Source organism: Prionailurus viverrinus, chromosome D2, assembly GCF_022837055.1.
Source record: "Prionailurus viverrinus isolate Anna chromosome D2, UM_Priviv_1.0, whole genome shotgun sequence".
In the NCBI taxonomy this organism is placed as follows: domain Eukaryota; kingdom Metazoa; phylum Chordata; class Mammalia; order Carnivora; family Felidae; genus Prionailurus; species Prionailurus viverrinus.
Genome location: NC_062571.1, coordinates 63,942,138 through 63,966,907, shown reverse-complemented (window position 1 = coordinate 63,966,907; position 24,770 = coordinate 63,942,138). Strand labels below are relative to the sequence as shown.

Here is a 24,770-nt window from a genome sequence, read left to right as displayed (position 1 = left end):
ATTTGTTTTTGTTTGTTTTGTCTGGCCATGTAGCATTGGTGCAGGAACAGTTGACTGATAACAATAATGAGAACTGCCCAAAGAGAAAAATGTCAGCCAAGTGTGTAGCTTTGATGTACAAAAATACATTTATTTTCAACAATTTCAAAACCACTGTCTTTTTTTTTACAGTAGAAATATTCAAATGGAACAATAAAATCAAGAACAGTATATATACATATACTGTATATATAGACATGACTCATGCATTTGTATTCCAGTATTTAGTACAAGTATTGCAATTGTCTGCCCCATTTAACCCTTGAAACAAAAAAGCAGAATCTTTAGAAACGCTCCTTATCCTCATCTATGCTGTAGCCAGTCAGATCTCTCTAGGTCACATTCTCTCGGGGTCTCACAGAGAAGAATGTGAACAATAGCTCACAAAAATTAACAGGTACAAACTCCGGCCTTTCCTCGTGTATATATACAGTATATCATTTTTTAAAACAAGTAGACTCAGGCTGAGCCCGAAAAGAAAACAATGCTTACGGCATGGCTTAAAGTGACCCTACGGAAAAGAAGTAGTGTGTGTGAATGCATGAAGGGGCCGGGGTGCTGGAAAGGAGAAGCTGGCTTTGAAAGCCACTCGCCCCAGAGGCAAGAACTATCTTAAGGGAACTGAAGGCAGACATTTGACTTTAAGGAAGTTGTGTACATCTGACAAGCAAATAGCACAGCTTTGCTAAAATCATCTTTGACTAATATCATTAAAGGCTAGCCCCCTATTTGGCCTGCAGGGCTTACATGGACTCATGATGCCACAAATGCCACATCCCTCCCAGCCTCTTGGACTCCTGTGCCAAGACGCGCTCGCTAGGCCTAACCTAGTGCTCAGGGGCTTTTCTGAGCTAAAAATAGCCCAGGAATTCTCCACAAGCATTATACATTTCCATGGAATCTGACCAGAAAGCACAAAGACTGTTCCTCTTAGATCTGTGGCCTAGCTTCTTCAGGGAAAACCACCTTCTCCGGCTGGCAAGTACCCTCAATGCTTTCCTTTTGGAGGGGAAGCCTTGTTTCCCCACCTGGGTCTCAGTTAGAAGTCTCTGGTGGGCTTCATCGTGCAACTTCTTCCACGTCACTGATGGAACAGAAAGACCCTCGTTGTTCTAGGATGTCACTCTAGTCCTTCCTTTACTAATTGTCCCAAAGAAGCCCTCCCCGTCCCGCCCTCCCCCCTTTTATATACATAGGTAGAAACCAGCTATGCATGGACACAGAGATTCAAGAGTTAAGTGTGACAGACAACTGGAGAGCATCCAGAACCCAACACATCTAGCAGGCCTGGGGGTTGGTCAGCTCGGACGGTGAGTGCATAAGCCAACACACGCATCTTTCTTTTTTCGGTTTTCTTTTTTACTAAACATTAAATTATTTCTTAGGAAATAAAAAGCTATTTACACTGTAATTATATACAAGAAGCCACCTGTAGCCTCGCTATCGACATGCACGAGGCAGGGCCTCTTTCGTAAAGATGTGCACGCTTTCTGCAGCTACTTTCACTCCCCACCAACCCACCTCCTGCAGATCTAACTGGGGAATGGTTTGTGTTCTAGGGGTGTGTGCTGGGGGTGGGTGGAGGGTGTTGGTGATTGTGGGGGTGGGAAGCAAGACATGGGAGGTTAATGAAAAGCCAACCCAACTTAACAAAAACAAAAACAAAAAACCCAAAAAGCAAATAAACGACAAAGGAGACCACAGTAAAAAGAGTCCTCACACTGTCAGCGGCAGAGTAAAGCCAAGGAGGCCACGGGAAGATGCATCCTTTGCCCTCCGCACAAATACGGCCATTTATTCTTTTTGTCTCATTTTAATCAGCTAAGAACTCCTTTGCCTCCCACAGCTAATAAGCATCTGCCTGCTCTTTATGAAGGGGCCCTTGGTAAACAAAAGGTAAAAAAGCCATTTTCATTTTTCCATAACAAGAGTAATAGTAATCATCAAAAATAAGGTCAGAAAGATGGTTGACCACGTGACTTGTGGATATTAAACACTAGTGCAGTTGGGGATCTCCTTTGTGCTTTCGCTGTTTGCAATGGTGGCAATGCCTCCTGCGGGGAAGAGAACACAGAAGGAGAGAGGATGTCAATTTCACAAGGGCAGGAACCTGTGTCTATTTTATTTACTGTTAAATACCAAGCCACCTTGAACAGGTACCTACTGTGTATTTATTAAAAAGGACACCTGGACAGGCTATCCTACTAGCTCATTGGCTTATGCCGTCTATGTGAAGGTGTGCTATCTCCCACATCAGCACGCAAGGTAGGAGCAATGCCTTGCCCTCTTCCACGCCACTAATGACAACGGTCATAGTCAACGTGCACTGAACACGTACTATGTGGCAGGCACTGTGCTAATGATACACCATCATTTCATTATCACAACAATTTTGGAAGGTAGGTACAATTATTCCCATTTCACAGATGAGGAATGTGAGGTACAGAGGGGTCACAGAGCAAGCAGATTGATAAAGCAAGAAAATGCACCCAGGCCCCTCTGATACCAGAGCCAATATTCATGTGGTTATGAATTACGACATCCACTTTTGCTTCAGAGAAAGAAAGACAAATCCCAACAGTAATGCATAGGTGGCCTTATCCCTCCCCTACTCCAACTGCAGCACTTTCTATCCTGGTCTACTTTTAAGGGGGAAAAAAAATCTACCAATTTCATGTGGCCAGAGGTTACAGACAAATTTTAAAACATGAGTATGTTTCTGTAGCCAGCTGTTTCCCACCCCGCTCCAGTCTGGTACTAGCCGAGGGACAGGCCACACGAGCCAGCTGACCTCGGGTTTGGAGGACAGAGGACACAGGAGCTTGGTGATACCAGCACACATACCTATGACCCGGGTGTCCAGCTCTTTGTCCAGCAGTTCCTCAGGCTCGGTGAAGTCACTGAGTGTGATTTTGGGGGCGTTTTCACTTTGGCTCACTGACCCAATCATCTCCTGCTCCTTGTCGTGTTGGACTTGAGCATAGATGTTAATCCAGGGGATTTTCCTACAAAAATCAGATTATGATCACAGGGTACGCCAAACTTGGGCAACTGGGAGATCCTGGGTCATAAGGGGGAGGAAGAAGCTATTTATAGGACAGGCCCATGTCAGGGAAAGGGGCTGGTCATGCCGACACTGCAGCCAGGAGGCCAAGAAGCAGAAGGCCAGAGAGCAGATGGCCCAGTGGAGATGTAAACCGCAGAACTCCGTGAGGGCTGCACCTTCTTCTGGGGTCAAAAAAAACCCCAAAAAACAAAAACAAAACAAAACAGGTGTAAACAGAAGGGCAATGCTGTCGATCAGGTTGCACTAAAACCCTTAATGTACTTATCTGCCATGAATCTTTTCAAGGAGCTGGACTTTGAGACTCAGAAGGTTCTACCACAGTGAAAAGACAGCTTTTTTCTAAGGTTGCATCTACTGCATCAATTTACATTGGTTTCTTTATGAGTAGCCAAGAAAGAAAAGGCTTCCAGCCATTGCTACCATATTCAGAACACCATCCATGGGCCAAATATCTTAAACAGTTGGACAGTTTCCTCATCTGCTTGATGGGAATAACAATAGCTTCCTTTCAGGATTGTGGAGAGGATTAAGAGAAGCGAAATAACTTCCTTCAAAGTCACAAAGGTTGTAGGTTTGGAAGCCAGGCTGAAAGACTTGAGGTTGGAAGAGCGGCTGGTTCAGATTGAAATCTTCTTGGATTCATCTCCTGACCCATCTCCATTATCCCCTGACCCACTGTGTTCCAGTCCTGTGTCCTCCTCTGAATTCCTCTAAGCCAGGGCTTCTCCAACTTTAATGTACTTTTTATCACCCGAGTTCTTGCTAAAATGCATTTGTGACTCTATAGGTCTGTATGTGATGGGGTGAAATTTCTGCATTTCTGCCAAGCTCCCAGGAGATTCTGAGGCTGCTGCTCTGAGCCCCAAACTGTGAGGTGTAAGAATCTAGGACATCAAACTGGTCCCCACCGTGGGCACTTTGAACCAGCTGTTCCCTCTAGAACACTCCTCCTTCTATTCTTCTCATGATGGTGTGTCCTTTCTGCCCTTCAGAACTTGGCTCTGAGAGGCCTCTCCTGACCACCCAACCTCTCCTGTTAAAAGGATATAATTATGGGATAGTGTTTATGAAAGAAATGGATAGCGTCCTGGGTTTAGGGTGGTGGAATAGTCAACTTTGCCAACTCGTTTTCTGTCTTTGTCTCCATTGCCTAAAAGTCCCATGCGTTCTGGGTCTATGTTCTCTGTCTTCACGGCTACACACACAACTTAGCACAGTGCTTGGCACATGGTTTATCTTCAGGAAGTATTTGTTAAATGAATGAACAGATGACCTCAAAGCATGTGCTCTTTCTACCTTCATATATTATGTTCTCAAACAAAAAGACCACATTTTCACCTTGGAATATTATATCTAGAAGAGACCCCTCATAACCCATTGAATGATGGGGAGATTGGATTAAAGTCCAGACATTTCACGAAGCTGATCCCTGGCAATGATATTATTAAAACTTAAGGCATCAGGCGCCCATCCCAATCTAGAATGTTCTGTGCCTTTCTAATTTTTTTTTCAATGTTTTTATTTTGTTTTTGGGACAGAGAGAGACAGAGCATGAATGGGGGAGGGGCAGAGAGAGAGGGAGACACAGAATCGGAAACAGGCTCCAGGCTCTGAGCCATCGGGCCAGAGCCCGACGCGGGGCTCGAACTCACAGAGGGCGAGATCGTGACCTGGCTGAAGTCGGACGCTCAACCGACTGCGCCACCCAGGCGCCCCTGTTCTGTGCCTTTCTAAAGGAGAATCACTCTGTTGCCCTGGTACCAAGCAGCGGTATTTTCAAGCTTCTGTATTCCCTTCCCCACTCCAACCCCAATGAGTGTGGGCATTTAATAAGATTTACTTGTAGCTAATTTGTTAGAAAAGACCCCAAAATGGGGATGAAACATGGATGGTTTCTACCACTCCTTTTCATTCAATTCTCATTTCCTCCATGGTTGTTTTACATACATTAAGAGAGGTGTCCTTGTGATTCCTACTGGTCTAACCTAGCTTAACATAATTTACAAGAACCTGAAATAAATAGATTCTATGTGAGGCAGCAAACCACAGGCTCTCTAAATACGTATAATTAAAAATTCATGCTGGCCCTTACTTTCTTCTTATCTAAATAGACATGCAGCTAACAACTTGGATTTCTTCTAATCATAAAAGTACATATTACTCATGAACGCTGGGATCAACTGTAATATTTATTAGGTGCTGGAGGCAGTCACACTACAGCCAGAGTTCACTGCCTCCCCTTTTCCTGCATTCCTAGTGATACCAGTGAGGATTTGGAAAAATTTTCCCTTATAAAGAATGTTCACTTTCTTGCAATCTCTAAACAACAGGCAGATTTTTTTCAACATTTTCAACAGACGGGTGGAAAGAATTTTATGTCATAATGGGCACATTTAAAAAAAACTGTCAGGGGCGCCTGGGTGGCTCAGTCGGTTGGGCGACCAATTTCGGCTCAGGTCATGATCTCGCAGTTTGTGAGTTCGAGCCCCGCGTTGGGCTCTGTGCTGACAGCTCAGAGCCTGGATCCTATTTCGGATTCCGTGTCTCCCCCCTCTCTCTAACCCTCCCCTGCTCATGCTCTGTGTCTCTCTGTCTCTCAATAATAAATAAACATAGAAACAATTTTTAAAAATTGTCAAATTGTTTTTCATTTCTTAACACATGCACTTCAAGGACTGTTGAGAATATCAGACTAAGGCCCATTTTTGCAGGTAAAAAGGTTAACAATTAAGACATTTAGGGGCATGTCTTCACCTCCACATTCATATAGGTTTTAATAAGAGAAGGACGATGGATCAACCCAAGTCACCCATAAAAAATTCAGTTTTTGTTTGCTCCAACTGTAAGTGTTAGGAGCCTGTGGGAGAAGCTCAAAAGTATTCTTGGATAACCAGAAAAAAACAAAAACAAAAAACAGATTTACCGTATAGAAAGTCTTGTTAGGCAGAATTTTCAGAAAATAAAAGCCAGGTCATAATGATTTCTAATTACTGTCTAAAACATTGTCTAAAACTTCAGAAAACAGCTACCCAAGAATAAGATCATATGTGAGAAACAGGGTGATATTTATTTAAAGGAAGCTTGAGGCTGATGGTAGCTGTCTTCTCCTTCCCCTGGTAAGTGACCACTTGGGGCACTGAGATTGTTTTCACTGCCTGGCACACAGTGAACCCTCAGTAAATGTCTGTGGAATGAAAAGGTGGTTTGGTGAGCTAATGCTGATGATTACACAGAGACAGTTTTGTGTCTGAAAACTCAGCATGGCCAGTGATCTGGAAACAGAAACAGAACTGCCCTTTCTCTAGATGTGCTCAATGTTTGCAAACCAGGTGCAGACACTTAAATTTAAATTAATCAAAGTTAAATAAAATTTAAAGTTCAGTTTCTCAGTCATACTAGTGGTTACCATATTGGACAGTACAGGTTATGGTGCATTTAAATCATTAATACCAAAAGTTCTATTGGACAGTAATTAAAGAAACAAAGGAGTCTCTGGGAATAACGGATAAGAACCTGGCCTTTACTTGATAGGAAGCCAGCCACCTCGCATACAGCCATCACTGGAGTTCCAGGTGATGTGGAGGGAAAAAGAGACCAAAGAAATAAAAGAAAATCCAACAGGCCCTCAGCCAAAGAGCTAGAGCATTGAGAAACAAACTTCCAGAAAAGGTAGCTAGAAAAGAAAAGATAACTGATGATTGGTTACCTTAACTGACTCTACTGCTTATCCAGTTTGAGTGGTGTTTGCTTCGTGTAGCTTTAGGTTCATGATTCACTGTCAGGGACACAGAAAGAGTTGGCTGATATTTGGGGACTATAGAGGTAGAGTAATTCAGAGATGTCATTACCTGGCAGAGATTCAAGAATTCTAATGTACACATTTAGAGATGCCTATTTTAATAAGCTGACTGTCTAGGGAGTTTAGTAGAATTTATAAGAGAACAGAAAACTTCCTAAGTCATGAGATGTCTTGCCTTAGTTTGGAGATGCCTGACACAAATACGTTTTGCAGGACTTCTACCTGGCCCTTGTCCTCAGCAAGCATGGAGCTCTAGAAGCCAGATGGTGATAAATTTGGTTTAGTTGATCTTCCAGCTCTAGCAAACATCAGGCTTCCCCATAATCAAATCCTTGGATGAATAAAAGTGGGCTTTGCATGTAAGTGAAGTACATCCACAAATGGGTGTTTCCCTGACTAGTCTGTCTCTATATGGAATCTTTGCTCTCTACTTGTTCCTTTTTAAAATTCTTTTTATGTTTATTGTTGAGAGAGAGAGAGCGAGCGAGCAGGGGAGGGGCAGAGAGAGAGGGAGACACAGAATCCAAGCAGGCTCCAGGCTCTGAGCTGTCAGCACAGAGCCCAGCACGGGGCTTGAACTCACGAACTGCGGGATCTTGACCTAAGCCGAAGTCGGATGCTTAACCAACTGAGCCACCCAGGAACCCCGCTCTTTACTTGTGATATGAAGGTTTGTGCCCTTCTTCAAAGGAAACATGGGCAGGTGGGTTGACATGTCTTGATCCAAGAGGACATACTGGTCTATTAATTGGGTAGGAAGGTAAACCTCCTTCAGAAGGAGGACAGTGTTGAAGGATTCCTGCTGAGATGTGTACTGAGTAAAACTGGTGTTTTTAAGCCTGAGGAATCCACTAGAGAGCAGCTAAAGAGGGTTGGGGGAAAGGGTGGAGCCAAGCACCTTTCCTGCTGATTTCTTTCAAAATCTAAAAGCATTACCTTCAGGGGCCAGGAAGACTCTCAGGACTAAATTTTGCTTTCAGAATAATTAATGATGTTTTCACTTTAACCAGTGTTTCTATGAAGCACTTCTCTATGCCACTGATACAATCTTTTGCGAGCCGACCATGCGCCAGTTGGTGACACAGAAGGGACCTTTGGAAGGCATGTTATCTGTTATCTATCATAGGTTAGCATTTTTGATTATTTAGTATGTACCAGCTATCAATATTATTACATTTGAACTGTAGAGCAAGCCTATTAAGTATCGTTTTCTTCACTTTACAGATAAAGAGACTAAGGCTTAGGGAGGCAAATCCAATTGCTCAAGGCTACAAATACTAAGTAAAACTTGGGTCTATCTGATTTTCAGAGTTCATGCTCTTAACCAGGACACCTCTTGGTAGAAGTATTATACTATTCAAATAATGGTACAGCATTATTGATTTCAAGTTCATGTTTTAATAAGTATCCTGTTATGTCACCTCTCCTGTGGCCTTCAAAAGTAATATCTGAATACATGTGAAGTTTGGTTTGCCTGATCAATTGCCCTTCAGACACAGGAAAAAGAGGGAGAGGGGTAAAGGTTGAATATTTTTAGCATGCAAATTTACACAGAAAGACCAGGTGGCTGCAACACAAGGTAAGAAAGCATGTGTGTGTGTGCGTGCATGCATGTGTGTGTGTGTCCATGTGTGCACCAGATTTCTGCTGCATTTTGTCCGCTTAATCACCCTCAATGGGTGTTAAGAGGCAGAAAATATCTGAATATCCAAGACTTTACTTAAGAAATTTAGGTGAGGTCTGAAAAATCTTTCCACTTCTCTTGAAGAGAAAAAAAGAATTGATTTCATAGGCTGCCCCTTACCTTCCTAACTCTATATATCTATAAATTGGATAGAGTTCAGATTCTTAAACCCATTTATTCTTTCCTGGACCCTCCACTATTCCTGCTGTCCCCCAGTGCCAAACAAAACTTCAGAGAATCAATTTCACATATTTAGGATTAGTGTAGGAACTCTGGTTATAGGAAAAACCAGATCCCATGAATCTAGCCCCAGTATCAAAACTGAGTGATAGTAGAGCATACCTTTTAAACTTGTAGATCAAAAATACAGCCAGGCCGACAAACACCACTGACAAGAGCATAAGCATGGCTGAGCTGCTGTGCCCGGCACTGGAGTCCACCAATGGAGCTAGGAGGAAAAAGAAGATGGCTCACTTGGAAGCTACCACATGGAGGGAGATCCCACTAGAGAAAGGAGGCCAGCTGATGTTCATCCTCATATTCAATCTCCAACTGCCCTGCCCTGTGTGCTATCCGGGCATGGGAAGCTTGGCTTCCATGATGAAAATAGTATCCTCAATCACAGCTTCTTGGGACAAGTCAACTCTTCTACCCTGCCTGGGGACATTTACTGTTCTTGGTATGAGGTGAGCAATGTGTGTCTAGCTAAGGGGAGTAGAAGGAGGGTTTGAATGTTCTTTCTCTTAGCCTGAGTGCCTGTTGACATAATGATGGGTGGCCCATCGGGAACCTTCGATTGAATACTGATGCAGTGTTTCACTCCCCTCCTCTACACTCCTTTTGCTAAAACACTGCAGAGTGGGCACATCTGGAACCTCCACATCTGCAAAGTCTTATATTAATAAGAGCTATAATAGGCTCTCCCAGAGAGCCAGTAGTGGATGCCCAATGGGACATGCCTTTTCAAATTTCTTTTACAAATCAATCACTAGAGCTTGTCTCTGTATCAACTTAGACTTACCAGACATAAACCAAAGGTTTTTTTTTTTTTTTTTACATTACCTGATCTGACCTCCCAACCAAGATTCATGGAATTTGAGAATCATAGAAATTAAGAAACCTTGAGGACTATATATAATTTTGACCATGGCAGATTAAAAATCAATCAATCAACCAACCAACCAACCAAGTCAAAGCCTAAGAACATTGTAGGTATTCCCCAAGGTCATACAGGGATTTAATAGCAAAGCCACTTCTAATGAAGTCTTCTTGCCACCTTGACAGGAAGCCCCAAGAAAGATGTGATTAATCTTTCTTGTAACCATCACTACACAAAAGAGCCCTGCCCTCAAAGCTATTTTCAGGGATTTGTGGAGAAGTGTCTGCTGATTATCTCCTCCCTTTTCTTCCCATTTCCCCCTGGATTCCAGCAGGCACTCACCTAATGTCAGTTGTGTGACATACACAATGACTTGAACCCCTGGCTTCAGCTCGAACTGAACCAAGTTTTGGTTTAGAGCATTAAACAGCATCTCTACAATCTGAAAGAGAGAGAGAGAGAGAGAGAGTTTCACAGGAAGACATGAAATGAAATAATGCTTCCTCGTGGAGTAAGAAACCAGGGTCAATAAGCAAACAGTGACCACATTCAATCAGAAGACAGGATATTAGGACATTTTCATCAATTTGGTTCTCACAGCCCTTGGGAGCCCTCTGTGCCCAGGGAAGTAGTTGGTGGTATTTGCTTGGGCTGGAGAGGAGAGTGAGACAGAGAGAGTATGTCCAGAGTTACTTAGTGAATTACAGTTGATAACAGACATGGATATCTCATTCAATTCCTGGTTCAGTGCTTGTTCATCTATGCCTTTCTAATTCACCATAGCACAACCTATTATGAAATGAAAGAACATCAACCCATTATTAGTTCTTTAATCTAATGAAGTAACACACACAGGGCAGAGACACCCCTGCCAGGACTAAAGCAGGCATATATGTCCCCAGCCCATTCCTCTATTTTTTTTCCTTTTGGAGACAATTGAAGGCAGACATCAAAGCAGAAGCTGCCTTCTTTTTATGGGATAATTTTTCCTCTTTACTTTTCCCTAGCAAGTCTCGGAACACATAACATCGATTTAATCACTCTGTAATTCCCACATGAAAGCCGAGGCCGACTTGGGCTGTTGTCCCTAACTCTTATCTGGCTGTACGCGCCTTAATATCACAGCTGCTATTCATCACCGTAATTACCTATTTATCTAAATGGATGGATATTGTAGCTTCCAAATATAGTTCACACATGCCACTTGCTATTTCAGAATAAAGAGGTCTTGTAAAAGTGATGTATGCTTTGAGAGGCTGAATTTATTTCTGGCCAACTTCGATATGCAGCCCTACAAGGCAAGGATCTGCTGCATTTTCCAGAGAAATGGACTGTGCTGGTATCTGTGCAGCTGGAAGATGACTGTGGATGGCCGTATGGAGGAGGGGATGGCCAGGTGAGTAGTATAGGGACAGAGAAGATGTCCTCAGGTGGGAGCAAATGCATGATTTGTGCTGATGTTTAGAAGCCCATTCTTACTTTAAAAAATTATTTATTTTTGAGAGAGAGCATGAGCGGGGTGGGGAGCAGAGAAAGAGAATCTTAAGCAGGCTCCACATTGTCAGTGCAGTGCCCGACCTAGGGCTCAATCTCACAAATGATGACCTGAGCTGGAACCAAGAGTTGGACGCTTAACCCACTGAGCCACCCAGGCGCCCCCTATTCTCACTTTCATTTACTTCTCCTGACTTAGCATCACAGGAAGGCGGGGGCAGTAGGTTAGTGAGGGAAAACCGGCCCCTTCACTTCAAGAATGGTGTGCCCATCACAGGAGCCACACGCCCATTTGATGAGGACAGTAAATCACCATCCCTTCGGACACGCTGCTGCCTTAGTCAAGGCAAGATGAAGCAATCCATCTCTCACCAAAGAAACATGGTTAGAAGCAGTTCATTTTCTCTCCTGAAGCAGAACTTAGGTTGACCGGGATGTTTAAGGACAAGAAGCACTTTTTCCTAGAAATAGAAAAGGAAACTCAAATTCCTCCCTCCCCCTCCTGTGTCTCCCCCAGGCCAGGTCACCGGGTGGGAGACCCGAGTAAGTTTGCAGGGATGCCAACTGTTGGAATGAGTGCTGCCAGGGACGCTTTCCCTTCTTGAGCACTGAATGTTCCAGTCTGTGCACTCGCGCTAATTCTGGGCCAGGCTGGCTGCTGGCACCGCCCTGGGGGCTGTGCAGACCCACAGGCTGCTGGGCCTATGGGAGAAAGCTCCCCTCCCTTCGTGGCTGGAAAGATCACTGTGTGCCTTCAGACTGTGGGGGGCAGGCAAGTGTCCTGGCCAAGTGTTCTGTCACTTACTTGTTCCAGGTCCTCTTCATTGCCTTTCCTCCTCTCCGTCAAGTTCTTGGGGGGAAGGATGAAGAGCTCTGCCGAAGTGGGGAGACCAGGGAACACGGCAACTAGGATCTGGTCTTCCGGGACACCGGTTACCTGCAGGGACGTTCAGACCACAGAGTGGAGCCCCGGAGCAACCGGCCTCCCGAGTCAACCACAAGGAGCAAGGTGCACATGGGTGTAAGGCTCACGTTTGTTTTTTAAACACAGCATTTTAGGCACACATTCCAATATTCCTCTAGGCTTTCTTTCTGTTTCCCCTTAGAAGTGCTATTATTAGTTTCACTACCTCCTTTGGCTCTTACATACATTTATCCTGAAACTAAAATACTATGATGCTTTTCAAAATATTGGTTGCTGGGAACAGTGGCTAAAGCTCCTCCCCTCTTTTCCATTTTTCTGCACTATAAGAGCACTAGAGCTTCTGGCAAAAACATGGATATGCAATGCAAACAAGGAATAAGAGGTTACAAGCAAATGTGGGGAAATGCAAATAAAAAATAAAAAAAAAAAAACCAAGAAACCCTATTTCACTTACAAAAGCAGGATTTTTTTTTTAAGTTAAAATCACTAATGTCGGTGAGGCTTAAGAGGCTCCCTCATTTGTTGCTGCCAGCCCTACAAATCAATTCACTTTGCTGATTTGCTTTTCAAAAGACTACTTTAAGGCCATAAAAATATTCAGACCCTTCATTTAGTAACTGTAATTTGGAGTGTTTGTCCTAAGGAAATGATCCAAAATATAGAAAAAGCCACACACAGGAAGAAAAACATTATTTGTAATAGCAAATAAATAGAGAAAAACTCGATTTTTCAAAAAAATAAGTAAATAATGGTATAATCATCCAACAGAACGTTATTTTACCATTACGATGATAATTAGTACAGTCAGCCAACATGGAAAAACACTTATGATAGCTGCATTCTGATCTATTTCCTTATATTTCTTTGGTTACAACCCTATAAAAATAAAAATGTATAGGAGTAAAAAAGCAAAATAAAATACTAAAATTTGTGTTAAGATGCTGAGATCGTGAGTGAAACTTTTTTTATTCCTGAGTGTTTAATAAAAGGATTATATTACTTTTTGATAAAAACTTAAAATTAAGTGCCTCTCTGGAGGCAAATTCCTGAAGAGAACAAAACTCTGAGCTCCCCCTACCCTGGAAAAGAGTATGGTTATTCTTTCCTATGTGTCCCCTGAAGGTCTTTTATCCAGAAAACCTCCTCTTCTGCTGCCAATCCAAATAGGGTAGTTTTTGATTTGTCAGAAATACCTGCCTCCTCCAAGAAGTCTCCCCTGACTATATCCACTGGCAGTGACCTCCTCCATGTTAGTCTCTCATGCCAACACTTCCAGATACCATGTCTACCATGTTTCAGGGACTTAGATCATCTCACCTGTGACATGAATATATCTGGCTGGTATAAGCTTTTCCCTGAGAAGTTCTTATGAATGCTAACCCAGACATTTCTGGGAGACTTTGTAGTTATCTCACTGTTCTGATGATGTTTGCAGAGTACAGACTCAATAAACAGTCGCTAGACTGAATAGAAGTGGAGGGGTTGTATTCCATTTGCTCAGCTCTGATTCCTATTTGGGACTAGGCTCATAGATTGGAGTTAATTCCCAGGGATGTGATAAAAGTGAGAGCACCAACTTGCAGATAACTAACAAGCAGCAATCAGAAACCAGAAGAGTCTACCAGACACAGAGGATCCCTTGGAACTGGCCAGACATCTCCGTTTCCTGTTGGGACGCATGACCCGAAGTAGCTGAAAGTCTTGGTGTCCAAGTCTATGGGGCAAGAAGGCCTCATACTAACCAGCCAGGGGAAGCAAGTCTCCAGAGACCATTCTGGAGGGCAAAGCACAGAGGATCACCCAATGGTTGGGCTGACCCTTTGTCCCAGGGAATAGTGGTCTCAGGGGGTATCAGTCAATTAGCAACTTTGGAGAGACTCTAGACCCATCTGTCTAGATTCACTTAATCCCATCCAAAGGGACACTTGAGGGACAGATCCTCCTGAGATTTAAGACCCAGGCATCAATCAACATGTCTGATTATTATTATTTACTAGTATTATTATTACACTTACCAAGTCATTTATTAAAAAGTTAGTATGTTTTTAATAAACACAATCATATAAAATACAACAGAATTGTGGATGTTTCTGTGAATAGGCACATAAGATCAGGGGCATTTTCATCCCTTTCTATGAAAAATGTTTTTGTAAAAAGATTTCAGATGAAGATCATCTGGTAGACAACTCCCCACAGGAATGCTCTCTTAAATCACTCTCTTTTCTTCCTCCTCCTCTTCCTCCTCCTCCCCCTCCCCCTGCTTCTTCTTCTTTCTCCTTCTTCCCCTCCCCCTTCCCCCTCCCCCTCCCCCCTCCTCCTCCTCCTCCTCTTCTTCCTCTTCTTCTTCTTCTTCTTCTTCTTCTTCTTCTTCTTCTTCTTCTTCTCTTGCTGGCTCCTTCTCCAGGTCCTTCCCTAGATTGTCCTCCTCTGCCTTGGGGAGCATTGGCATTCATGTCTGCCCTGCATCCCAGTCACCTGGGGGGCCTAATCACCTCCACAGTCACTGCTCCACATTTCTGCCTTCAGGGGGAATATGCACTTGACCTTCAGATCCATAGTTTCAACTCCCCTTGTTATCTCACCCAACTGCTCCTCATGTGCTCCAAACTCACATACAAGATCATACTATTACCGTTCCTCAAGCATGTTTCTCCTACATGGCCTAAGGGCAAGGCCATCACCCCTCTCCTCTTGGAATCAAAAAGCTTCTCTCTCCCTCTCATTCACACTATATTCTATTAGTCATCAATTCTACTGTTCAACTTCCTAAGTGGCTTTTGAATCTTTCCTCTTCAAGATCTTGTTATCTCTGGTCTAGAGAACTATAGCACTCTTTTAACTGGTCATCTTTTGTGAAATTTATTCCCTACCTTATTCACTTCCTACCTCAGCAGCCCAACCTCTGCACCGTTACCAAAATGAGGGTCTGAATATAAATGAATCTATTCTCAGTATTTTTTGCTTAAATAAGAAAATCCAGTTCCCACTGCCTACCAGATGTATGTCAGACCCCTTTTAGCTTCTGTGATGCTTCACAAGCTGCCCTAACCATTCTAGCTCAAGTCTAGTCATACTTGCCTTAGAACCTATAGACTTGGTACACTAAACTCTATCATTTCCCCAATATGCTCCACTCTTTCAATAGTCCATGGCCTGCACATACTGTTCATTCTACCTGAAAGACACCACAAACTCTGTTAACCATTATGTGCTCTTTAAAACAGAGTTCAAGTATTCCCTACAAAGACCATCCTAATAGCTCACAAGTATTAATCAAATCACAAATAATGTGCTAATCCTGCATTTGTCTGGGTAGAGTGAACCCTACTTTTCGTCATGCTCTTTTGTAATGCTGACCATGCCTCTGCCATAGAACTAATCATGTTAGACTTATCTCTGCATTTGAAAACCCATGTTGTACTCATCGTTATGTTCTAGTGCCTAGTTCTGAGAAAAGGGTTAACAGAACCCTTTCAAAGCTCTCTAAGGCCAGTATGGCCTTGGGTTAACTCTAGAACTCTATTACCCTGAAGGTATGTTCTTTATTCTGGCTTGTAGCCTTCTGATCGTCACGTATAGCCAATGGTAGTCTTGTGAGTCCACATATGTGGTTAAGAAACCCCTTTGGTGGGCAAAGAACAAGCCTAGTGAATGATAATATCTGTATAGATTCAATGAGTGCCCCCATCCATTAGTTTATTAAAGGGGTCAAGCTCTTGTCTTAGAAAAATTTGGTATACAGACAGGGCCAATTCCCATCCTCAAACACTGGTTCCCATCTCTCTCTCTGTGTGTGTCTCTCCTCCACTGTCCCCACTTCCCTCCATCCTTGCTTTACCCTCCTGATTCTTGTCTCTCTTTTTACAGAGAATTCTCATATAACTGTAGAATGGTGGTTTTAACCCATGAAAATTTATTCTAGACCAGACACTCTGTTTTTTTTTTCTTTATACACTAACACGTAAGCAAAGATAAAACGAACTTACTTTAACCAGAGCTCTCTTGATGACATTGCCAATATCTTGCCTCCACTCAGGAATGTCAGGGTTGTGGTAATCCAGGTTTGGAGAGAAGGACAACAGTTGGGACTGGAAGTATTCTGCAAGGAGAGAGGGTGTGTGAGTGGGGCTGAGAGAGGGGTGGTGGATTAGCAGATGGCATGATCACTGTGCTTTAGGGAAAGGGTCCAGTCTTCTACGTGTCCTCAACTAAAATTCCTTCTTATCAGTGTGTTTCTTGGCTTCTGAAAAGAAGGTGGAGCTTGGTGACTGGAAGTGGATTTGTGCTCCTACCAGGTAAGAGTTCCTAGCATCTTAACTGAAATGAAAGATAAATATGAAACTCCAGAAGAAGGAGACATTTGTTACCGTCGGCGGTATCATGTAGAGCCAACGATAAAGTATTTACAACCTGTGCTTGTTTGAATGGAAACTTGTCACTTGCCCTCCCTCATTTCCTGTGACCTTCCTCCTAGAAACTATCAGGGGATTAGATTGAAACCCTGTGTGTAGGGTGTGGGCCATGTTCAGTTTCTTGATGGGGCTGATGGATACAGAGGTCTGTTTATGTTGTGGCAAGTCATGAAACTAAACACTTATGATCTGTGTACTCTTCTGCATTAAATCTACACTTCAAATAGAGGCGCCTGGGTGGCTCTGTTAGTTGAGCATCTGACTCTTGATTTCAGCTCAGGTCATGATCCCAGGATCATGGGATTGAGCCCTGTGTTGGGCTCTGTACTGGGTGTGAAGCCTGCTTGGAATTCTCTCTCCCTTCTTCTGCCCTTCTCCCTGGCTCACACTTGCTCTCTCTCTCTCTCTCTCTCTCTCTGAAATAAAAAATTAAAAAAATGTACACTTCAATAACAATGTTTGCTTAAAAAAGGCTTCCAGCTGCCTGATGAGAGAGCCAGAGTATCAAATTTTCAGAGATGTAGGAAAAGGCACCCACCTGAAGTAAGGCTGAAGAAATATGGTCTGAGTCAGAGGATCACATACCTTAGTACAACCTTTTAGAAAACCCCAGGTATAGTAGTAGTCTTTAGGTGCCTGGGGGAGGTTGTGTGGGATGGTGCTAGAAGAAAATGTGATTAAAATAAATTCAATAGCTAGGAATGGTTCTCCAGGATTGAGAACAGCATGGTAGCCCTATTTACCACTCTTCTTTCTAGCTCTGCCCTCATATTCTTAGTCTTGTTTTTGAGCCTTTGCAGCCAAGAATGTTAGAATTTCCAACAATTGGTTATGTGTAGTTAATCTCAGTAATTTATCTATGAGTTCTGCAAGGTCAGGGGCATGACTCCTCTTTTGAGATCACCGGTGCCCATGGCCACAAATGGTAGGTGATGCATACATGTTGTAGATACTTCAGCAGGACATCAGATATAGATGGTTCTATGATAGTCTTTCTAGCTTGGTGTCCTTCCACTTATGATATGTCTTTGTCTAATGAGAACCCTGTCAGGATGTGATGCAGTTACTTCTAGGGGAGTAATAAGGGCTTTTCTATGCCATTCTGTGCCGGTTTCTCTTAACCTCAGTGTCTATTCAGGAACAAGGTAGAAAGTGTGTTTGGAAAACTTGCTGACCTATGTAATTTTTTCCCAGCCTGCGGAATTTCCAAAGCAGTCAGGGATTGCCATCAGGGTGAGCAGAGAGGACTGGTTGAGCAGGAGGGGGCATCACAGAACAATTTTTAGGGCTTACCATGAACAGCGATATCTTTTGTGTCCTGAATAAGGGCATTTCCAGCAGCCACCTGGACAGTGATGCTGTTGGTTCCCTCTGCCAGGAAAGTGAAGGAAATGCTGCTATCCAGGGTGATGAGGGGCTGAAAGATAAGAGTAGGAATACCCACTTAGTCCTCTGTGGGATATCAGATTTTCTTCCTTTCTTATAAATCTCAGACTGTCACAAATCTGCATAGTATTTGTGTATCCCCAAGGGATCCTCACTTGAAAAGGGGAAGAAGAAAATGACTTTTCATAGCTTCCAAAAACTGTGATTATAGCCGGTATCCAGGAAGAGTACTAATATCCTTGAAATGGACTGTAACATGTAATCTTGAAAGATGAAGATAAGATTGGACACTCTGGATTTTGCACATCACTCTGGTCCTTCTCCAGGGGCCAAGTAGAAGCAACATTAGTAACATATTCCAGCTGGCTCTGGAAACAGATCATTTATTTCTCTTCTCCAATATTCTGTGTCAACTGCATTTTCTCCTATATGCCACTGGACTATAAGACCTTTCAGGGAGGTGATCACACTTTATTCACTTCTGTATCTCCATCCTTCTGTATCTCCATCATTGGCACACTGCCCTCATATAGTAGAATATATATGTAAGTTGGATGCATGGTCAGATCACTGGCTTTTTGTTTTATTCTGTGTTTTCCATTGCCAGGCACTCCTAGCATTTTAAGTAGGTTGGAAAACATATAAACATACACATCTATGACCATTTTAGTTATTTTCTTCTACTTTATTTTCATAACATATGGAGCTTCCCAAGGAGAGAAACAGAATAATTATATTATTTTCCTGAGAATTAGGATCTTGATATAATTAGGTGCTTATCAAAGAGAAGTATGAAGATCCCGAGGTTGAAGAGTCATTATTCGGTGGTCATCTTAAGCCTGTGCCTGTCCAATTTCCTGTTGTTTATGAGATAAGACATAACAGGAGAAGGCTGCTGTAAGGCAGCTCTTAAAGAGAGGTCACAAACACAGATGAGCAGACTCCCTCTCTTCTCTGTATGTCAGGACAACAATGGGATGGAGACCAAGAATGTAGTCAGTTGGGAATGCATAGAGCAGCTCTTTAAGGGGGTGAGTGTGGGTCAGCACTTACATAGCACACGCATTCACTCTAAACTAGACATGGCCTAGATGTGTGTGTCAGAGCCCTGCAGAGGCTCAAAGATGCAGCTTTCAGGCAGTGTCTCTGCGGCAAGACTGGAATTCCTTTCTAGCTCACAATTTTCAAGTGGGCTTCTGAAACATAATTTGATTTCTTCTGCTTTAAAATTCTGGACTCAGACAGACTACCATTGCACCACAAATATTATGCTAAGTAAAATAAGTCAGTCAGAGAATGAAAAATAACATATGATTTCATTCATGTGTGGAATATAAGAAACAAAACAAATGAGCACAGGGGGGACAAAAGAGAGAGGCATGCCAAGACACAGACTCTTAACTACAGAGAACCAATTGATGGTTTACCAGAAGGGAGGTGGTGGTGGGTTAAATAGGTGATGGGGATTAAGGAGTGCACTTGTTGTGATGGCAGCGAGTAACACACGGAGGTGTTGAGTCACTATATTGTACACTTGAAAGTAATATTACACTGTATGTTACCTAACTGGAATTTAAATTAACAATTTATTTAATTGTATGCTTGAAACTAATATGTTGCTATATGTTAGATAACTAGAATTTAAATTAAAACTTAAAAAATAAAATAATAAGGGGGCGCCTGGGTGGCGCAGTCGGTTAAGCGTCCGACTTCAGCCAGGTCACGATCTTGCGGTCCGTGGGTTCGAGCCCCGCGTCGGGCTCTGGGCTGATGGCTCAGAGCCTGGAGCCTGTTTCCGATTCTGTGTCTCCCTCTCTCTCTGCCCCTCACCCGTTCATGCTCTGTCTCTCTCTGTCCCAAAAATAAATAAACGTTAAAAAATAAAATAAAATAATAAAATAGAATAGAATAAAATAAAATAAAATAATAAAGTATAAAATAAAATAAAAATAAAATTCTGTAACTCCATTATTTTATGGCCAGGCAGATAGCTGGAGTTGGGCAAGATTAGAGATATTGCCTTAAGCTTGTGACACACTTTCTTTTTTGTTTGCTACATGAAAGAAGTGAGTGTAGAAATAGATACACTCTTTCCTTTAAGGACAGATCCCAGAGTTCAAGTATTAAGACTCAGCAACAATATACACAAAGGCACAGCCTTCTGAATAAAACAGTGAATCAGTTGCAAGTAGGTTCTGTGATGTATGTCAACTCTCATGGGCAGATGGTTGGTGTTTAGTGTCCTGTGTTGAGAAGGAAGCTGAAGTCAAGTTGGGTTCAGTACACCAGTGTTGGCTATGACCATGGAATAACAATATGTACACCACAGAACTGCCATCTCTAGTGTAAGAAGAACAAAGATTTGAAACTCTGGCTTTATTAAATTAATGTAATAAATTACCTTGGGCAAAGTTTGTCCCCATTATGGGCCTTCGTACTTTATCTGTTAAATGAAAGCTTTGGGTCAGAAGAGCTGTGAGAACTTATTCAACAATCAGAATACAGAGGATTGATGAATGGCTTTTGGCAAACTTTCTAGTCCCTACTGGTCAACCCATTCCATCTTATGTTAGGAGACTTTCAACTGCTTCATTACCTAGTCATATTTTTTGGACATACCCAACTGAATGGCTAAATTTTCTTTAAAAATGATAATATAAAACATTAATAAGGATGCAGAGCCACTGGAACTCTCATACATTTTTTGGTGGGCTGTGAAATGACACAACAACTTAGGGAAAAGTTTAGTTTTATAAGAAACTGCAACAATTTTTCCAAAGTAATTGTACCATTTTCTGTTTTATGACTTAGCAATTTCAGTCCTGAGAATTTAGTCAAGAGAAAATAAAACGTATGTCCACAAATAAACAAAAATGTTCATGGAAGCTTATTCATAATAGCCCCAAGATGGAAACAGCCCAGGAACTCCCCAATAGGAAAATAATAAAAAAAAGCCATAGTGTATTCACACAATGAACATAAAGGAAAAAAATACTGATATATACAACAGCCTAGATAAATCCCAAACCTATAAGAAAGAAACCTTACATAAAAGATTTCATATGGATGAAGTTCTAGAACAGGCAAATCTAATCTATGATGGAAAACAAAGCAGCAGTTGGTTTTGGGGATTGGGGGTGAGTATTGACTAAGAAAGGGAATGAGAGAACCTTTTGGAGTGATGGTAATACTATGTATTTTGACAGGAGTTTGGGTTACATGTGAATGTGTTTGTCAAAACCTAGAAAGTGCACACTTCAGATTTGTGCATTTCATTATTGATACATTTTACACTGTCATGGGGAAGCAAATACTGCACTCTAGTTAATGACTTGCAAGCTTAAGCATTGAGGACAAAGTATATTGGTGTCTAAATTTGAAATAAGTCAAAAATTAAGATCGATTGATGGATGGACAGAACAGAAAGGGAGACAGGTGGTAAAACAAGCATAGTAAATGTTAATGGTAGCTACAGCCGGTGGGTATATGGATGTTCACTGTAAAATTATTTCAACTTTAGTGTATATTTGAAGTTTTCCATAATAAAATGTTGGGAGAGAAAACATGAAAGGAACAATCAATATGATTTTACTTTTCCTGATTCCATGAATGACTCTCTCTGATCGTGGCTATATTCTATTGTCCTCCATTTTGGTTCTCTACCCTCAGCTATCATCTTCCCACCTCTCATCACCAGGCATTTTTCTACCTTCACAGTGTTCTCTTCATGAAACGTTCACTACTTCCTTGTCATCTTCCTTAGCTGTCAGTGGTCTATTTGTGCCCCCTTCCTTTCTCTACACACTCCTGTAACCTTAGACTTGGGTAGCTGCAATCTGTCAGGCAAAGGCACCTCTTTTGAGAGTGGTGAAATTCCTCTTGTCCCTGAATATTTGATCTTCTCTCCATCTGGCTGTTTCCCTAGGAGATCCAGGGACCAAACAAGGGTGCAGGGCTGCAGGACAAAGGGAATGCCATCTGTGGTGGGAGAGAGTGTGCTATCCTACCAGCCAGTCAGGGCTCTGAGTCACAGCAAATAGTGCTGAATGGGAACACTTGGTCCCCAGATGGCAGACCACAAGCTTCCATACTAGGGAAGAGGCAGGAGCTAATTTTGTTTTCCAAATTGCTTTTGTTTTTCATCAATTGATATGGCATCATGGCTGATTTCACCTTCCTTGCAAACCTGGAACACTCAACAGGATTCCTGAATTCTTTGTTGGCTACCGATATCTAGTGCGCAATGCTAAATTAAATCAAGTATTTTAAGGTTCATTTACTAAATCTATTAGGCAAGCAGAAACATTTATTAAGCCAGACCTCTGTTAATCCCAGCAAATTGGCCTTTCAGAGCCCTACAAATCTAACAGGCAGCCGATTGACTTCTCTATCTCTGTGCCTTGTCCAAGCTGCAGTGGCAGCCCACAGTGAGACCCTTTGGAATAATACCTCATTCCTGCCTGGGTTGTGGGATACATCCCTGCCCACAGAGAATCCCTCATGTGTGACAGGTCACATATTATCCACTGAGCCCAGAAAGATATTGACAAAACTCTGAGTGACTATTTAGTTATGACATTTCCACTTGACTAATGGAACAAGGAGCTTCAGGGAAACCTTTGGATGCAGCCTATACCAGTTTCCCAGATGCTGTAAGTCAAGTTAATATTGAACATAATAAAACCTCTACAATTTAAATATATACTTTTATAAAAGCTACCATTACCAAATTGGAAAGACTATGCAATGACTATGCCTGCCTTACTTAAAACCTTCAGCAGATTATATAGTTACATGTAAAATGTGTTCATCATATGAAGTTGAAAAGGTAGAATACATAATTGAGGACATACTATGATTAGACCTATGTAAAAAAAAACCTAAAATATATACAAAGACCAGAAAAATAGCAACTATACAGGTGTTAGGACTAAGGAATTAATGTGAAAATTCATAGGGGAAAAATTCACTCAAACACACAACACACACACAAACACATCAAAAAGCTCATCAAAAGTATCACTGTTCATGAATCTGATTCTATCTTCTGTCATCCTATTGTAAATCTGAATTTCTATGACAAAAAACAAAAAACAAAAAAACATCCATTTGTGCCATTGAAAGCCACCTGTCACCTATCTTCCCTACCTTTCAGTGTCTTGTCTCATTTCTACCAAAATGGACCCTCTGTTTTGTCTGAATCAGTCTACACAGAATACAACCATTCCTTACTTTTCCATACAAATCTCTTTCCCCTTCTCTGCCTCAATTCTGTTTATTCAATGCCAGGTTAAGACCAACTTCATACATGACTCACTCCATGACCAACAAGGTGTACATCCATCACCACCTAGGCTGCTTGACTGGGCCAATAATATTACATCCCTACCACCTTCCCTTATAGTACCTATGCCTTCATATTCTCCAGAAGATCGCTTCTGAAAGATAACAAATGGAATTTACACAGATTTGTATTCCTCAAAACATCTAGCACAAAATATGGGCTCTTGAATGAGATCTATGGAGCTACGGATGCAATTTCACACCTCCTGTGATAGGTTTGCAGGTATATGAGACTATTGCTGGATTTGAGAAATGTTTATTCTCTTCTATTTACTTGTACATCACATGGGCTCGTCAATCATTGCATCTGTGTTCATCATGCCTTCTCATTTGAACTTTGATCTCCTTGAAGGTAGGGACAATGTTGTATGTGTTCCTCTATTCCTGACACCACCGAGTGAAGGGCTAGGTATAAAGGCAGGGGTGAGCTGATTCTTGATTTAATTCGACCATCTGGGTAAACTTGCATAATTCACTCAGTCACAACTCTCTCTCTCTCTCTCTCTCTCTCTCTCTCTCTCTCTCTCACACACACACACACACACACACACACACACCCATAAAACATTACTTTACAAGGTTATTAGCCTAAGTGTTTTCTCTGAAAAATGGGATAATTTTCTCCATCAGTAATGTTCTAATGATTAAATAAAATGATGTGTATCAACAGCCTCCTACAAAGCTGTAGTAGAAATAAATGCCTGAAATTAGTACTAGCTCCTGGGGCACCTGGGTGGCTCAGTCAGTTAAGTGTCCGACTTCAGCTTAGGCCATGATCTCATGGTTCATGAGTTTGAATCCCGCATCAGGCTCTGTGCTGACAGCTCAGAGCCTGGAGCATGCTTTGGATTCCGTGTCTCCCTCTTTCTCTGCTCCTCCCCTGCTCGTGCTCTGTCTCTCTCTCTCAAAAATAAACATTAAAAAAATTAGCACTATCTCCTTTTACAGATCAGTTTGCTAGTTAATGGGAACCAAATAGCATCAAGTCAGATACAGGAGTACTGATGCATAGGGGCACTTGTACCCCAATGTTTATAGCAGCACTCTCAACAATAGCCAAATTGTGGAAAGAGCCTAAATGTCCATCAACTGATGAATGGATAAAGAAATTGTGGTTTATATACACAATGGAGTACTACACGGCAATGAGAAAGAACAAAATATGGCCCTTTGTAGCAACGTGGATGGAACTGGAGAGTGTGATGCTGAGTTAAATAAGCCATACAGAGAAAGACAGATACCATATGTTTTCACTCTTATGTGGATCCTGAGAAACTTAACAGAAACCCATGGGGGAGGGGAGGGGGAAAAAAAAAAAGAGGTTAGAGTGGGAGAGAGCCAAAGCATAAGAGACTCTTGAAAACTGAGAACTGAGGGTTGATGGGGGGTGGGAGGGAGGGGAGGGTGGGTGATGGGTATTGAGGAGGGCACCTTTTGTTTTTTTTTTGTTTGTTTGTTTGGTTTTTTTCAACGTTTATTTATTTTGGGGACAGAGAGAGACAGAGCATGAACGGGGGAGGGG

At 42.1% G+C, this 24,770-nt stretch overlaps 1 protein-coding gene across 1 annotated transcript in view; it reads right to left on the bottom strand.

Moving 5' to 3' along the window:
• Positions 1-1,237: 1,237 nt before the first annotated feature.
• The window catches only part of SORCS3 (sortilin related VPS10 domain containing receptor 3), a 597,388-nt gene continuing 573,855 nt past the window's right edge, over positions 1,238-24,770 (bottom strand). The window contains exons 21-27 of the mRNA XM_047826472.1: positions 17,813-17,936; positions 16,094-16,206; positions 11,988-12,119; positions 10,031-10,130; positions 8,932-9,037; positions 2,884-3,044; positions 1,238-2,093 (exon numbers count right to left, since the gene is read on the bottom strand). Coding sequence (XP_047682428.1) covers positions 2,029-2,093; positions 2,884-3,044; positions 8,932-9,037; positions 10,031-10,130; positions 11,988-12,119; positions 16,094-16,206; positions 17,813-17,936 — 801 coding nt within the window. The 3' untranslated portion in view covers positions 1,238-2,028. The remainder of the gene's footprint in view (positions 2,094-2,883; positions 3,045-8,931; positions 9,038-10,030; positions 10,131-11,987; positions 12,120-16,093; positions 16,207-17,812; positions 17,937-24,770) is intronic.